This window comes from Crocodylus siamensis, chromosome 2, assembly GCF_052110815.1.
Source record: "Crocodylus siamensis isolate JL-2025a chromosome 2, ASM5211081v1, whole genome shotgun sequence".
Classification (NCBI taxonomy): domain Eukaryota; kingdom Metazoa; phylum Chordata; order Crocodylia; family Crocodylidae; genus Crocodylus; species Crocodylus siamensis.
Genome location: NC_143396.1, coordinates 110,135,318 through 110,150,256, shown reverse-complemented (window position 1 = coordinate 110,150,256; position 14,939 = coordinate 110,135,318). Strand labels below are relative to the sequence as shown.

The following is a 14,939-nucleotide window of genomic DNA, read 5'->3' as shown; positions in this document are numbered from 1 at the left end:
GAAGTCAAGATATATGACATCAATCTCTTCTCCCTAATCCAGGTGATAGGTCACCTGGTCATAGAAGGAAATGAGATTGGTCAAACAAGACCTACCTGCAACAAACCCGTGCTGGCTATCCCTTAGGATGTTAGCCTGGGCCAGTCCATCGAGGATGGCCTCCTTAATAAACTGTTCTAAGATCTTCCCCAGGATAGAAGTCAGGCTAATGGGCCTGTAGTTAGCCGGATCCACTCTCCTCCCTTTCTTGAAAATCGGCACCACATTGGCCTTCTTCCAGTCTTCGGGGACTACACCAGAGCGCCAGGAGTTTTCAAAGATCCGTGCCAGGGGCTGGGCTATGACGCTTGCCAGCTCCTTGAGTACCCTGGGGTGCAGACTGTCAGGGCCGGCTGACTTGAAGGTATCCAGCTTCTCACGGTGTTCCTTCACGAGGTCAGCATTTATGGAGGGTAGGGGATTCCCATCACCCAGATCTCCCTGTCCCACAGCAGGCATGGGCATCCCATGGGACTGATGAAAGACTGACGCAAAGTACCTACTTAATAGGTTGGCTTTTTCCTGGGCATCAGTTGTCAGTTGCCCCATCTGGTTTAGCAGGGGTCCAACGTTGCCCTTGCTTTTCCTCCGTACTTAGATTACATCATATTCATAAAATAAAAATTGCAGTAAAGTGCACTTAAGAGTAGAAACCTAACAGCACTGGGTGGACAACTTTAACAGTATTGAAGGAGAGAGATACTAAAACATTGTTTTCTGAGAGAGATTTGTAAATGTTTCTTGGGGGTGGAGGAACCATTTTTCAACAAATTTTACTGTACACCATAAAATATCTGCTTCTTATTTTTATTCTACAGTGCTCGTTTTAACCGTCAAGCTCACACTGGTACATACTAGTAACTCTTCACTTTTGTAAGGATATGGAGACACAGTCCCATTTCAAAGAGAGAGGGGCAGAAGCTGTTACACTAATAGTTACCTGTGCCAGAGCCTTTACAATAAAAATGTTGCAAAACCACTCTAAATAACACTTCATCCAGGGTCAAACTTGGAGTGATTTAGCTCACCTGTATCACTACTGCCTCCTGCAAACCTAGCAGTTAAAATATAACATCTGCTGCATGCAGCAGTTGCCTCTCCACTTTCAGAACTACACCAATTACATCTTTGTCCATACCCTAAAATATTGTACAAATCTCACAGGCAGGGAAATAGGTTACTTAATACAGAAATAAAGATATTTACTTCTATTAACATTCAAAGGATTCATGTAAACTAGGGGTGTCAAGCTCTTTTGGTTGACTGGGCCAGACAAAGATTGAGAGGGTACTTGAGGGCTGCATCTGGACTGCAAGGAGCCTCGTGGGCCTGATCCAGACACACCTCCCATGGCAAGCTGAGCAGTGGCATCATTAACCACTAAGCTTTCCTGAGCCGCAGATATTAATGCACCATGGCTCAACCCTCTACTGCCAGCATCCATCTCCAATAGGGCTCCACCACACAGACAACACCCCTGAATTCCTCACTTCTTCAGTAGCCCCCGTGGGGTGGATCTAGCCTGCAGTCCATATCTTTGACACCACTGATGTAAACAAAGCCAAATAATATTAATGGGAGTTATATTTCTATTCTTAATGCTTGCTGTATGTCATCTTGCACCTCCAAGTTAATGAAATTGTGGCCCGAGTAAAAGCTACTTATTAGCAGGCTGCTAAGGCCAATTGCCATCCTAAAATTCATGAAGACTGAATATTCAATCTCATTTCTGCAAGCTCTTCTAGAGATAATACTAAATATTAAAAGTCTTAATAGACTGAGTGTTTATCATTCAACTACAAACTTTTAATGGAAGCTGAAAACCAACATAAAATATGGCATTAAAATCTATTTGGAACATATGGTTCCTACATATGGGGATAAATAATATATCTTAATAAAATAAAAAGTGTCAGCCAGTCTATCATGTAGAAATAACAAGTTTAAAGAAGAGACTTACATTAAACTATGAAAATATTAATAAGTTAAAATTATCTGTTTAAAGACATCTCTAGTCTATACTGAAGTTTTATATGATATACTAACTACAGCAGCACTGTGAAAATAGAAGTCCCCCTTGCTTCTCTCTCTCCCTAGAACTTGTGCTGTATTATTTATATCTGTATGTATTATTTATATCTTTAAAGGTTAACTTACCATGGTGGCATCCTCAATAATGGAATAATTTGCTTGATGAAGGTAGTGATGCAATAGATTACACAGCAAACAGGAAGGATTTTCTTGTAGAAAACGAGCCACCTTAGTAAGCCTGTTGTACTTGCTTCGCAAAGGGAAGTGTGCACTTTTATTCTAAAATAAACAACAAATATTCATGCAGTTACTTTCCCTTTCCTATCTATAGCTGTATCTCACGCTTGGAGAGTCTGGTGCTGCCGTTAGCGAAAGCTCTAAGGTGTCGGACTGCAAAGACTGAGGACACAAGCCCAGGGCTGTCAAGTGGCAGAGTGGCCCAGACTTTTGCAAGGGCGAGATCAAGGGCTAAAGGGCCCTGAGCCAACAAGGGTGTGGCTGGAGCTGGGGCCCGGGAGCCTCTGGTTCTGAGACAGTGGACCTCAGGCAGAAGGAACCAGCCAGAGTAAAGTGGGCCAATACCAGGGGGCCTCAACCCAGAGAAAGGCTTAAGACCCAAAACTCCCCTGCCTTCTAGGGGCAGCCTTCCTGTCCAATCATAACATCAAGGCACTGCAGACAAAACAACAGGGTGGGACCCAGAAAGGCCAAGCAAGGTGGGGTCCAGGTGGCTGCCAGGAGGTGACTTTGCAGCCCCAACACCAAACTTGCTACAGCATATCATTATAGTTAGACAAAAAAAATTTCTATTGTTGTGTGTTTTCTACTGAACGCATTTTTCAGTGAGTCGTTCACCTCTAACGCCTCTGTCATTATACAACCCATAACAGCACAAATCCTCAGAGTTCCTTCAGTTTCTAGTTTGTTCAATGAGGATTTCAGCTGATCAATGGGAAGAAGCCAGGCACCAACAGCAGGTGTTGCAGTGCTCAGGAGGTTCAGCTGCCTATTTGAAAGAAAATGAAATATTAAAAAAATTAATGTTCAACAATCTTATCAAGGTTTGCATATGCTTTCAATTTTTATTATGAAATTGGTAGATATACCTACATTTAAAACCAACCTTTCTGTCCTCTAAATTCAATTTCTTTAAACTAGCAAAAGTATAATGTTAAAGGCTACATGTGTGTGCACATACTCACTCTCTCACCCTCTCCTCCTTCCCTTCCATCCACCTCCTCCTTGCTTCTAGATACCCTTCTTCTAGTCTCCCCACTCTTGCCCTTCATGCCGTGCATACAAAACTAGATTTTTAAAATGAAACAGATCAATGGTGAAAGCAAAGTAAGAACATACTAGCTGGTTCTGGAAAATGGGGAAGGGAAAGAAAATTGGGGACAGGAAAGAAAATCCTTCTCTCTGGTCTCTTCACTTTTTCATCAACCTTTTCTCCTATATGTTATAATGAAGTTCATGTTAGGAGAAACCCCTGGGTCAAAAAAAAATCTTTGCTATATTTTATATTTGAGAGTTTGATTCAGATTTTCAACTGCAATAGTCTCATTCTGTAGCTTTTCAAGTTTGATTTTGGAGCTTAACTTCCATTGACTTTCCATAAGACTTCAGATCCTAATAGCCTAAATCACTTTTCAAAATGGGATTTATACCCTTCAATAGTTCACATTTCCCTGGCACACCATTGAAAGAGGTTGCCAAAGTGCTACTAGCTCCACATTACTCTGTGTGTGTGTGGGGGGGGGGGGGGGGGCGGGGAAGGAACATAACTAATTTTCAAATAGCTATTGAGCTTATAGTATTTGTAGCTAGAAGTATTTGATTTAATGCATCATTGATTTCTATCTCTGAACACTAGGAAAAAACATGGAATTAAAATTGAGATTTTAGGACCCACAAATTGGGTATTTTACACTACCATGCGTAAATATTTAAATAGACTTGTCAGGCAAACTCTGCCTTTGAAATACTCTGGAGAGCTGGTCACTTTCATAGGTCAAGATTCGGTATCTGCTCTGTGATACAGTCTCCCCTAAAGCATATAGTAGCAACTGACTACCTCAAAGCAAGTTGTGAAATATTCAGGAAGAGATAATTGACCAAAAACAAAATAGGGAATTTTTTTAGTTTTTAAATGCAGAACAACCAAATGTTTAGCATGTTCAGGATGTCTCCATTTTCAAAGCTGTCCTCTGAAAGAGATGCACACAATTAACTGCAAGGCATTCAGTACATTACTCTAAAAAAAATAAAAGTGGAATCAAGCATGAGCAGATTTGAACCTCATGTCACAAGAAATACAGGTTGCATGTCGAAGCATCAGGTTAAGACCAAAGTTTTAATATCCAAATTCTAGTAATTTCTCTAAATATATGTCAAAGCTTCTCAAAACCAATAAATACTTTTTAGGTTCCTTTCTTGATACGTCTGTGCTGTTTACTTAATAGTCTTTTTTATAATACAGTGTGTAAAATTATTATTGCCACATATTGGCAGCAGCACACTGAAGGAGGAAAGAGTTGGTATTGACTTATCTAAATCTCACAAATGTTGATGTTCAACTAACAGCAGACGCAGCCATAACTAAGGAGATTTCTTACAGAAAAAAAAGTAGACTATACGGTCCTGCTGCTTTTATTTCCTTAAATGAAAAAGTTATACCTTGAAAACACATGAGCAGGAGAGCGCACATTGGTGGGAGCTGCAAAACTAAACCAAATTTCTTTGATTGTCAGTTTCATACTGCAGGAGTCAGGTGGGGGAGGCATTAGAGGTAGATCTTTTTTTAGATCATCAGATTCAACTCCTTCATCCTATACAAACGGAGGTACAAAGGTAAAGAGTTAAATTTTGAGAGAGCAACAACTTTTAACATAAGAACAGCATGTAGTTTAAAAAATCCCAAGGACCTAGACAGACAAATCAAAAGCCATACACAATGCTGACCTTTCCCCAGTCAGATGAGGAAGAATCTTTCAAAATGTTGAAACTTTAGCTAGGTAAGTGGCTCCTTCTATTCTGGTAAGTACAACAGGTCACCTAGTAAAACTATGACTACAAGTTCTGCATTATTTCTGGCAACTGCTAAAAAAATTGACCTTGTGCAAGTACCAATTGATTTCATAAGACATGCAGCTACCTGCTCCTCTGAAACTGAATTTCCATTGATGTCTGAAGAGGGACTTATTCCATCACAAGGAAGATTATCTTCAGACACATCAGTATTATAGCCACTACCAGTTGGAGAATCTGAAGAATTGTTGGACGCAAGCAATCCACCCCTCTCTGTAGCACTGGATTTACCCATGACTCCAAAAGTACTGTATAAAACTGCTCCAGACTGTCTTCCTCCTATGAATACAACATTAAAGTAAACAGATCTTCTGGATGCATTGTGTTCATTTTATTTATACAAACTTGTCATATAGATTCATATCATTACCAGGCCCTGCAAAAAATACCTGTTTTTCCTATATTATAACTATTTTCATAAATGCTCTGCTGCACATCTTGATTAAGCTTTATGCACAGAAAACAATTTACTGTTTCTGGAGTATTTTCTATTTCCTTGAAGCAGCTATTTCACATGATTTGCAGCCAAGCGACACACAATGTACTGAAGAGAACAAATTTGAGGCAAAGTAAAGGTATAGCTCATTCTTTAACAGAAATACGCTTTTGGTCTGCAAAACAATGCTCTAACCTAATCAAATCCCTGCAAGGTGGTGCAGTGCTGCAGTCACCCCTACCCCTTTGGCTGCACTACATGTGCAGTGAGCTCTTGGAGAATACCGGCATGTCAGCAGAGGTTCTGTTGGCAGCTCTGTACATGGCATGAGCTCACTGGCTGGTCAGTGCAGCTTCTGCTCCGTCTCTGCTTTCAGGTAACTCAGGAGCCGGATGCTAATTTGCTCTTGTCCTCATTTCCATTAATGTCTGAAGAGGGACTTACTCCATCACAAGGAAGATTATCCTCAGACACATCAGTATTATAACCACTACCAGTTGGAGAATCTGAAGAATTGTTGGACGCAAGCAATCCACCCCTCTCCGTAGCACTAGATTTACCCATGACTCCAAAAGTACTGTATAAAACTGCTGCAGATTGTCCCTCGCTCCCCACAAGTCAGCAGCAGGGGAAAGGAAATGAGGAGTAGCAACAGCTAGAACTCAGTCCTTGACTTTATGGAACCTAAGGGCTTCATGTACCTTCCCCTCACCCCCTCTTTTCTCCTGCTGCTGAATTTGGGAAAGTGAAGGGGGAGGAAGAGGACGAACAAAGAGCAGCTAGCTCCACAGGGAGAGACTTGGGGCAAACCCCGCGCCAATGAGCTTATAACACTCACAACACATACATAGCTGTGCCAACATGCTGGTGAGCTCTGAGAGCTCTCTGGCATCCAGGATCACAGCAAAGGGCTGAGGTTACACACACCTCCTCTGGCTGTGTGGCATATGCACAATAAGTTCTATTCAACCAGTAGGCACCACACAGCTGAAAGGAGTGTGACCACACCCCCATCACTGCAATCCTGGATCTGCCCATGAATCTCTGCATTGATGGATTTCAGGACTATGACTTGCATGAATAGACAAAGCCCAATTTTCTTTTAAATTAAAATTTAAAAGCTACAGCTCCTTACATAACACTCAAACAAGCCCAACATTTTATAAAAATATTCTACACCAACACACTGCAATGTGATCAGATTATAAAAGTGATTAGGTCTGTTTGCCTATTAAAGAACAGTTAAAGTATCTATCAAATAACTGGTATTTTATGTGAACACACAAACATAGAAGTAAATGTTTAATTTAAAATAAACATAGTGATTAAAGACTTGGAAGATCTAACACAGTATTGCACTAATCATGTAAAATAATTAAATAACCATATTACATATAATATAGTAATACTGTAGCTTTACCTTTAATTGTTAAATTCTCAATTCCACATTCAAACATTATCCAGCCCCACTTTTCTTGACTAGGACCTATGCGAGTAACATCTGGAACAGCTTGCTGATCCGTTTCATCAACAAAAGTGAAATCATCCAACTCTTCCAAAGTAAAGAGAACTTTTGATTTCTCAAAAGGAATTGCTGTTATTGCACAAGTTCCAATGTCTGTAAAAGATGAGCCATTTATTACAAAAAGCTCGTATCTACAACATTGACGGTTGAATTTGGGGCAGGGTATTGCATTTATCAACTACGCACATACAGGAAGCAATGAGAATAGGCACCTTAGCATTTGAAACTGGCACAGAAAAATGTCTGCTCGTTAAACACTGTTCATAGAATGAATGATTCCCTCCCACCCCCAACCTTCTTTTCTTTTCACATTCATACAACAATTGCAGACACAAGATAACCAAAAATCACAGAAATCAAAGCCCACATATATCTCAATAGTAAAGCAGACATGCCATTGTTCATCTTGCAAGTGTATAAAGCACAAAACCGGGGAACCCTGATCATTAAGTCAATAAGGATCCCAGGCAAAACATTTCAGAAGTATTACAGGATGTACTTTTCTATCTAAGATCCAAGATGTCAGACCCCCTCCAACACTCTGGCCTGAAGACATGCCTAAATACAGCTACTCCTTGCTTAAAGTCGTAGTTACGGGCAGTCTTTGGACTTACAACAATTAATTCCTGAAAACCACAATCTCAAGTTGAAACGATGCAACTCGGAACCAATTTCCCATAGGAAACAATGTTATAAATAGGAGAGTGGTTCCTGAACCATGGCCCAATACCCTATTTTCACCAAAAATAACCCAGAATATTGTACAATACAGTACTCAATCAATTACAGACAAGTAATATAGCTACATTTATTTATTTTATATATGTATTTATATTGTAAATAGCAATCATACTGATTTGGAAGGACTTTTTTGAGGTGACTTTGCTGGACTTTTTGAAGAGCTCTTGGACTTTTTGAAGGGTTCTTGGCTACAATCTTCTCAGGAGTCTTGGCTGCAGGTCCTTCTGGAGTCTTGGCTGCTTCCTTAAAGAAAGTGTCCAAGGAAGTTTGGACAGATATTCTCTTCTTTTGCTTGTAAGTTTGTCTGTAGTGGCTGTACATGTTAGATACACCTCTATTCACTGATGCATTGCGTTTAATGTCAGGGTCAGGTTTCTCAAACAGGGATATGGTAGCTTCCATACCTCAGCCAACACTTTTGTTGTCAAGACTTTATGGGGAGGAGTCTCTTCAACAGTGGGTGCATCTTCTTCCTCTGCCACTTTTTGCTGTTCCAATTCAAAGAAGTCCTCGTTAGTTAATTCTTCAGAATGTGAAGCCAGCGACTCATCAACATCTTCTGATGCAACGTCTAAGTTGAGTTCTTTGCCCATTTCAGCAACATATTTTCACCTCTTCAACAGTGTCTGTAAAGCCTCGGAAGTTGGACATAAACTTAGGGCACAATTTTCTCCAAATACCATTCAAAGTTGATTGACTTCATCCCATGCCTCACCAATGTTCTTAACTGCATGGTAAATGCTGAAGCCCCTCCAGAATTCCTTCAGAATTGGTCCACCTTCCTTCTGAATTGCCCTCATGGCCTGGGTAAATGAGCACCTAAGACAGTAGGCCGTGAAGGATGTAATTACCCCCTGGTCCATGGGTTACAACAATGATGTGGTGCTGGGGGGCAGAAACACCACTTTGATGTCAGGATGCATGTCATCAAGAATGGTTGGATAACCAGGAGCATTGTCAAGGATTAACAACACTTTAGATGCAAGATTAGTTTTGCTGCAATAATCCCTGACACAAAATGATGCAGTCCTCAAAATGTTCTTATTGACCCACGCCTTAGGACTGATTTTCTATATCACTGGGAGAAATGCCTCGTAAATGTCCCTTGAAAGCGCTGAGGTTTTCTGAACGATATGCAAGTAAAGTTTTAAGTTTAAAATCACCTACAGCATCTGCACTGAGAAAGAGCGAGCCTATCTTTAGCAGCTTTGTACCCTGGCATGGATTTCTCCTCTCTGGTAATATAGGTTCTCAATGGAATTTTTTTTCCCCAGAAGAGCCCAATTTCGTCAACATGAAAAACTTGCTGAGCACATTACCCATCCTCTTCAGTGATTTCAGCCAGTGTCTCAGGAAAAGCACAAGCTGCCTCTTCATCAGCACTGGCAGCTTCACCTGAGACCTTGATGTAATGCAAATTGACCCTGGCTTTAAAATGCATAAACCACCCTCTTCTTGCAGTAAAAGGCTCAGCATTAGAATCATCTCCCTGATGTTACTTTAGATCATCATACAAGACTCTGAGCCTCTTCCTGAATGATGCCTAAACTCACAGGAGCACAGCATTTATTTTGATCCTCCAGCCAAATGATTCAGTTTTTCAACCTGAGCAATAAGTCCAACACAAGGCTTAGTTATCACAGTTGAGTGAATAGGAGCTGAGCCATTAACCTGTTCCTGAATTCTTGCCTCATCTTTCAGGATGGTCACGATAATTGTTCAGGGGATATCTAAGGCTCTACACACTTCAGTTGGGGTCTCACCTTTTTTCAGATCTCTTAATTATTTCCATTTTTGTTTCCATAGTAATTGTTCTATGTTTCTTAGAAGACAAAACATCACTTGCACCAGATTTATACTTTTCTGCCATTATTATGGGCAGTTTGAAAAAAGTTTGGAAACAACAGCACATGGCACTGCAGTGAACTTGTAAAGTACTGTACTTTACTGAGACTTCTTTTTTCAGTACAGGTAGACTGGTAGCATCAGCGACAAGAGAGCACCAGATGAGCTGCCTGACAAATGGCTCCCAAATAAGCGGCATGCTACTGCTCTGGCCACATGTCTGGAAGGGCATCGGGGGGGAGGGGGTGCCCTTGGATCTGCCGGAGCTGCAGCTTCACACTGGGCTCTGGGAGCAGGGTTATGGGTGGGCACAGCTGGACAAGCTGAAGCTTCGCACCAGGCTCTGGGAGCACAGTTATGGGTGGGCACAACTGGAGAAGCTGCAGCTTTGTGCCAGACTCTGGGGGTGGGATTATGTGCAGGCATATGTGCGGGCATAGCTGGATGAGCCACAACTTTGCACCACGCTCTGGGAGCAGGGTGACAGGTGGGCGCAGCTAGCCTCATGTCAGTCTCTGGGAGCAGGATTATGGGTGGGCACAGCTGGACAAGCCATGGCTTCACACCAGGCTCTGGGAGCAAGGTTATAGACAGGCACAGCCCCAGCACTGCCTGCAGGAGCTGGACGAGCTGCGGCTTTGCACCATGGCAAGGCAGGCAGTGCCAGGGCTGCGCCCGCCCACAACCCCCACTCCCAGAGTTTGGTGTGAAGCTGCAGCTCATCCAGCTGTGCCAGCTGCACCTGCCCTTAACCCTGTTCCCAGAGCCCAGCACAAAGCCACGGCTCACCTGACTGTACCTGCCCATAACCCCACCCCCAGAGCCTGGCGCAAAGCCATGGCTCGTTCAGTTGTGCTGGCTGTGCCCACCCATAATCCCGCTCTCAGAGCCTGGTGTAAAGCCATGGCTCATCTGGCTGCTCCTGCTGCTGTTCCCCAACGGGGCAAGGCAGACAGTGCCAGGGATGCACCGGGCTGCGCTCCCAGAGCCTGGCACAGCCCTGTCTGGGCAGCACTTGCCCCAACCCCTCCTTTACCGCAGGGGCCTTGATCTGCCCCCTCCCCCCCACCCTTCCACCACAACAGCTGGAGCTGTATCCAGCGCTGTAAATTTGAAACCCACATTGGAATTTCAAAACAGCGTATTAATTTACAAATGTTGCAACTGCTGTTCATCATAACTCAAACAGTCGCAACTCAACTGCCTGTATGTTGAAAAATGTGACTTTATGCAAAACAATGTTAAACAAATACAATTATGTCACAGTAGTTACCTACTAGCAGGCGGCAGCCAAACAATGTTATAACCGAATATTGTGCAACTTTAAACGAGTACGTTCTCTAATAGGTCAGTGATATAATAATGAAACAATGTTAACCAGAAGGATATTAAAGTGAGGAGTACTGTTGAAGTAGATCGAGCCAGGCCCCTCTAACTTGACTATAAATTTATCCAGGCCTCTATCTGACTATTGATCAATCCAGGCCTCTAACTTAACTAAGGAAAAAAAGAGCAAAGAAAAAAAAAAAAAATGGTCTTGCTTCATATTTTAAAATGTTTTAAAATAAGAAAAACTCTTCTGCTTATTATGACTCCATGCACAGTTCTTTTGGAACAAATGTTCTTCCTTTCCAAAAAAGAAAAAAGGTGATAACAGTTTTCAAAAGAAAATGTGTTGCTGAGCAAGCAACTGTTATGATTTACTCCTGACTTTCTTTTCAAGGATGCTTTGTTTAAACAATTTTAGGTATAAAAAGATATGTTAACTGGGGGGGGGGGGAGTTCTGTTAGATCTCCTCCCTACGATCGTATGGTATAGTCACCAATAAACTCAGACTGAGTCTGGGAATTCTAATAACAAACACAACGCGCAGTTTGATTTCTTCCACAGTACCTATATAATCCTTTTCCCTAGTGACATTTTTGAAAGAACATTTTAAGTGTTGTGCCTAATACTTTACTCACTTTGAATCAAGGTTAGAAATCGCAAAGTATTTACAAAGGCGGCTTGGATTTCTCTTATGTAATCCACATCCTGCACCCCTAAATAATAGCAGTTATTACCATAAAGGTAACTATCAGTCAAGGCCTGAGGCAGAAACTATGGTTTTTCACTAAATTGTATAACCTTATTCAAATTGAATGTAGTTTCATCTGTAAACAGTTAACATCCAAAAATCTAGTGAGAGAAAAATCTTGGCCATAGTTCACCTTTCTTACACTTGCTCCTGTGTTTCATGATCTTTTCTTGCACCTCTCAGTGAAAGCCAGAACAACTAAACTACAATGCATTTATCTGCACTTGTAGGATAACATTCTAACTGCTTTATCACAACGAACAGCAGCCAGTTAAGCAAGGAAAGCAAAACAAAATAAACCCAACTCTCTTCTCTCAAAGACCCTTGACTTGTGATACAACGGTGGTACTTAAATAGGATTTTCTATCCATCTTGAATTTTTATTACAAAGCAAGAAGGGATCAAAACAATACAGATCATTGCCAATCTATAGGGACTAAAATAATGGTATATTATTGCTCAGGAAAAATGGTACCAGATTATTTAAGGAACTGGGAGAAAGAAGACACCCAAATGAATTAATTAAACCAAATCACTGACCCCCACGGTGAGGGAGGGGGCAGGGGCAGGTGCTGCCCAGCCGGGGGTGGGAGGAGGGGGCCTGAGACGGAGCCCAGCTTGTGGATAAGCATCCAATAAGCATCCCGCCAGAGGGTAATGGGGCTGTGCCTCCAGATCTGAACAGCCACGGTGGGAGCTATGTTGTGGGGTGGAGCCAGAGCTAGCACTGTGCAGGGCTCTTCTTTCCAGAGGCTGGGCTCAGAGCGGACTCCAGTGGCGCTGGGAGAAAACTGGAGCCATGCCAAATTTTGTTGCAGCCCCACTCCCAGCCCTGTACTGCCACAGCTTTTCCCAGTGCTTGGGGGGAGGCGGGGTGCTCACCCAGAGCTGCAGCGGGCAGCAGCGTGGGGCTGGGAGCAGAGCTGCAGCAAAATTTGGGGTAATTGCAGGCTCCCCCCAGCACCACCAGAGCCTGCTCTGAGCCCAGCCTCCACCGAGAAAAGCCCTGCCCCATGCCAACTCTGGTTCCGCTCCACAGCTTCAGCCCACACCACGCTGATCTGGGGGCACATGCTCCCCCCCAGCCCCCGCCCTCCCGGGGTGCAAGCAGTGACAGGACCCACCCCCACCCCACAAGCCGCAGCTCCAGCCCATGCCTCTGCCTCCTCTGCCCTGGCTGAGTAGCGCCTCCCTTTGGCCCCTACCTCACTGCAAGGGGCACTGATCTGCCCCGGACCATGCTCCTTCCCTCCCCCACTTGCCTTCCGACTTACCAGCTGAAGGCACCTCTCCACACTGCCTGCTGTCTCATTTAATAGATTTCATAGACATTAGGGCTGGAAGGGACCTCGGAAGATCATTGAGTCCAGCCCCTTGCCCAAAGGGCAGGAAGTCAGCTGGGGTCATAGGATCCCAGCAAGATAAGCATCCAATTTGCTCTTGAAGGTGTTCAGAGTAGGTACTTGAACCACCTCCAATGGCAGGCTGTTCCAGACCTTGGGGGCTTGGACAGTAAAGAAATTCTTCCTTATATCCAGTCTGAAACGGTCGCTCAGTAGTTTATAACCGTTCAACCTCGTCACCTTTTGGGTCGCTCTGGTGAACAAGCATTCCCCCACTTCCTGGTGGTCACCCTGATAAACTTATAGGTGGCCATCTGATCACCCCTGAGCCTGTACTTTTCCAGGCTAGAGAGCACCGTGGCTCTCAGCCTGTCGTCGAAAGGTCTGTTTTCCTGACCTCTGGTCATGCGTGTAGACAATTTTCTTCCTATCAGTACCAATCCGACATCGGACTGATGTATCGGTGCAACTCTAGTAATAATAAATCGTGTCCATGAAAACACTGTTAACAGTATGCTTACCTGCTGTATCAAGACCTCTGAGCTGCCCATGAACACGATGAATGTTCAGTTTGGCAGCAATTTCTTTTCCTTTTTCTACTCCTGCATTTGATCTCAGTGAGCCAGAAGACTGAGGCTGCATTTTACTGGCATGGATGTACCGATCAAACGTTACAGAATTTCTCCCAGTTTCTGCATTGGTTGAAGTCTCTTCAACAATACCCCTATTGAATGTAAAAGGAAAAAAAATAAACCAATGTCAAGAATAAGATTAAATAGTTGCTTCTGGTGTCTGCTAATTTTAAGTGATATAAGCACATAAATATTAAGAATTTTTTGTTCGTGTGACAGCCTTTGGTAGAAACAACTAAAGAAGATTTAATTTTGCCCTCAGAGTTCTCATTTGCAATTCCTATTTATATCACCAAGAGTTAAATTCATACAACTGAAGAGAGAATGATTAAGGTTGAAAGATGACAAAGTACTTTAACTACACATCACTTAAAACTTGGATGACAATATGTCCTGCTTTTGCTCGGACAGTGCTGGATTTCAGAAGCCAGTCCCAGCTCGCTGTTTGGAATTACAATGGGTTTTCCAGAAATACAGGAGTATGGGGTACACTCTGGCCAGAAGTAGGAGTGGTGCAGCACACATTGCAGGCAGGCAGGCGTACAGGCACCATTGTCTGCCTGGCATACGGCCTCTCCCCTGCCAACTTGTGAGAGTGTAGGAGGATTGGGGCAGGGAGCAGTGTCCTAGATTTCCTGGATGGTGTCCCAGATTTCCAAGATTTCCATATGGCCAGCCTACTTAAAACCCATTTTTATAAAAGAAATACACTGACAAGAAAGATACCCATAGTAACTTTTTAAAATTTACTTTTTTAGATAACCCTGTTGGTACCCGTGTGTCTCACATACAGAAGCTTAGAAATTTCTATTAGCATGATAATAATGAGGTATCAATTATGGACTATATATTCTGCTTACCTATTCATGCGAACTTGTGTAGCAATTCTATCAAAACATAAAGCTACTAAGGAAACGTGAGTCACAGTTTTACTAGATGCAATGCCTGGGGATTCATCGACTGATGCTTGTAGTAAACATAAGTTTACCTAAACATAAAATACCCCAGAAGAATAAAGTAAAAAGTTTAGAAAACAGTCATTTAAAAAAAAAAGAAAAGAAAAAGAAATAGTTGCATATAATTTCATCTATGCTTTTCAGATTATAAACACTACATTTAAGACTATTATATAACTGCACTAAACTTTTTACAGTTTGAACACGTTTGTTCTTAATTATTGCA

General features: G+C 42.5%; 1 protein-coding gene across 7 annotated transcripts in view; it reads right to left on the bottom strand.

Moving 5' to 3' along the window:
• Window positions 1-14,939, bottom strand: part of BLTP1 (bridge-like lipid transfer protein family member 1) — a 245,235-nt gene that overhangs the window by 106,195 nt on the left and 124,101 nt on the right. For all 7 annotated transcript variants that reach the window (XM_090036587.1, XM_090036588.1, XM_090036592.1 and 4 more), the window contains 7 exons: window positions 14,618-14,745; window positions 13,647-13,849; window positions 7,014-7,211; window positions 5,225-5,436; window positions 4,747-4,898; window positions 2,926-3,076; window positions 2,197-2,349 (listed from right to left, as the gene is read on the bottom strand). In XM_090036587.1, coding sequence (XP_089892713.1) covers window positions 2,197-2,349; window positions 2,926-3,076; window positions 4,747-4,898; window positions 5,225-5,436; window positions 7,014-7,211; window positions 13,647-13,849; window positions 14,618-14,745 — 1,197 coding nt within the window. The remainder of the gene's footprint in view (window positions 1-2,196; window positions 2,350-2,925; window positions 3,077-4,746; window positions 4,899-5,224; window positions 5,437-7,013; window positions 7,212-13,646; window positions 13,850-14,617; window positions 14,746-14,939) is intronic.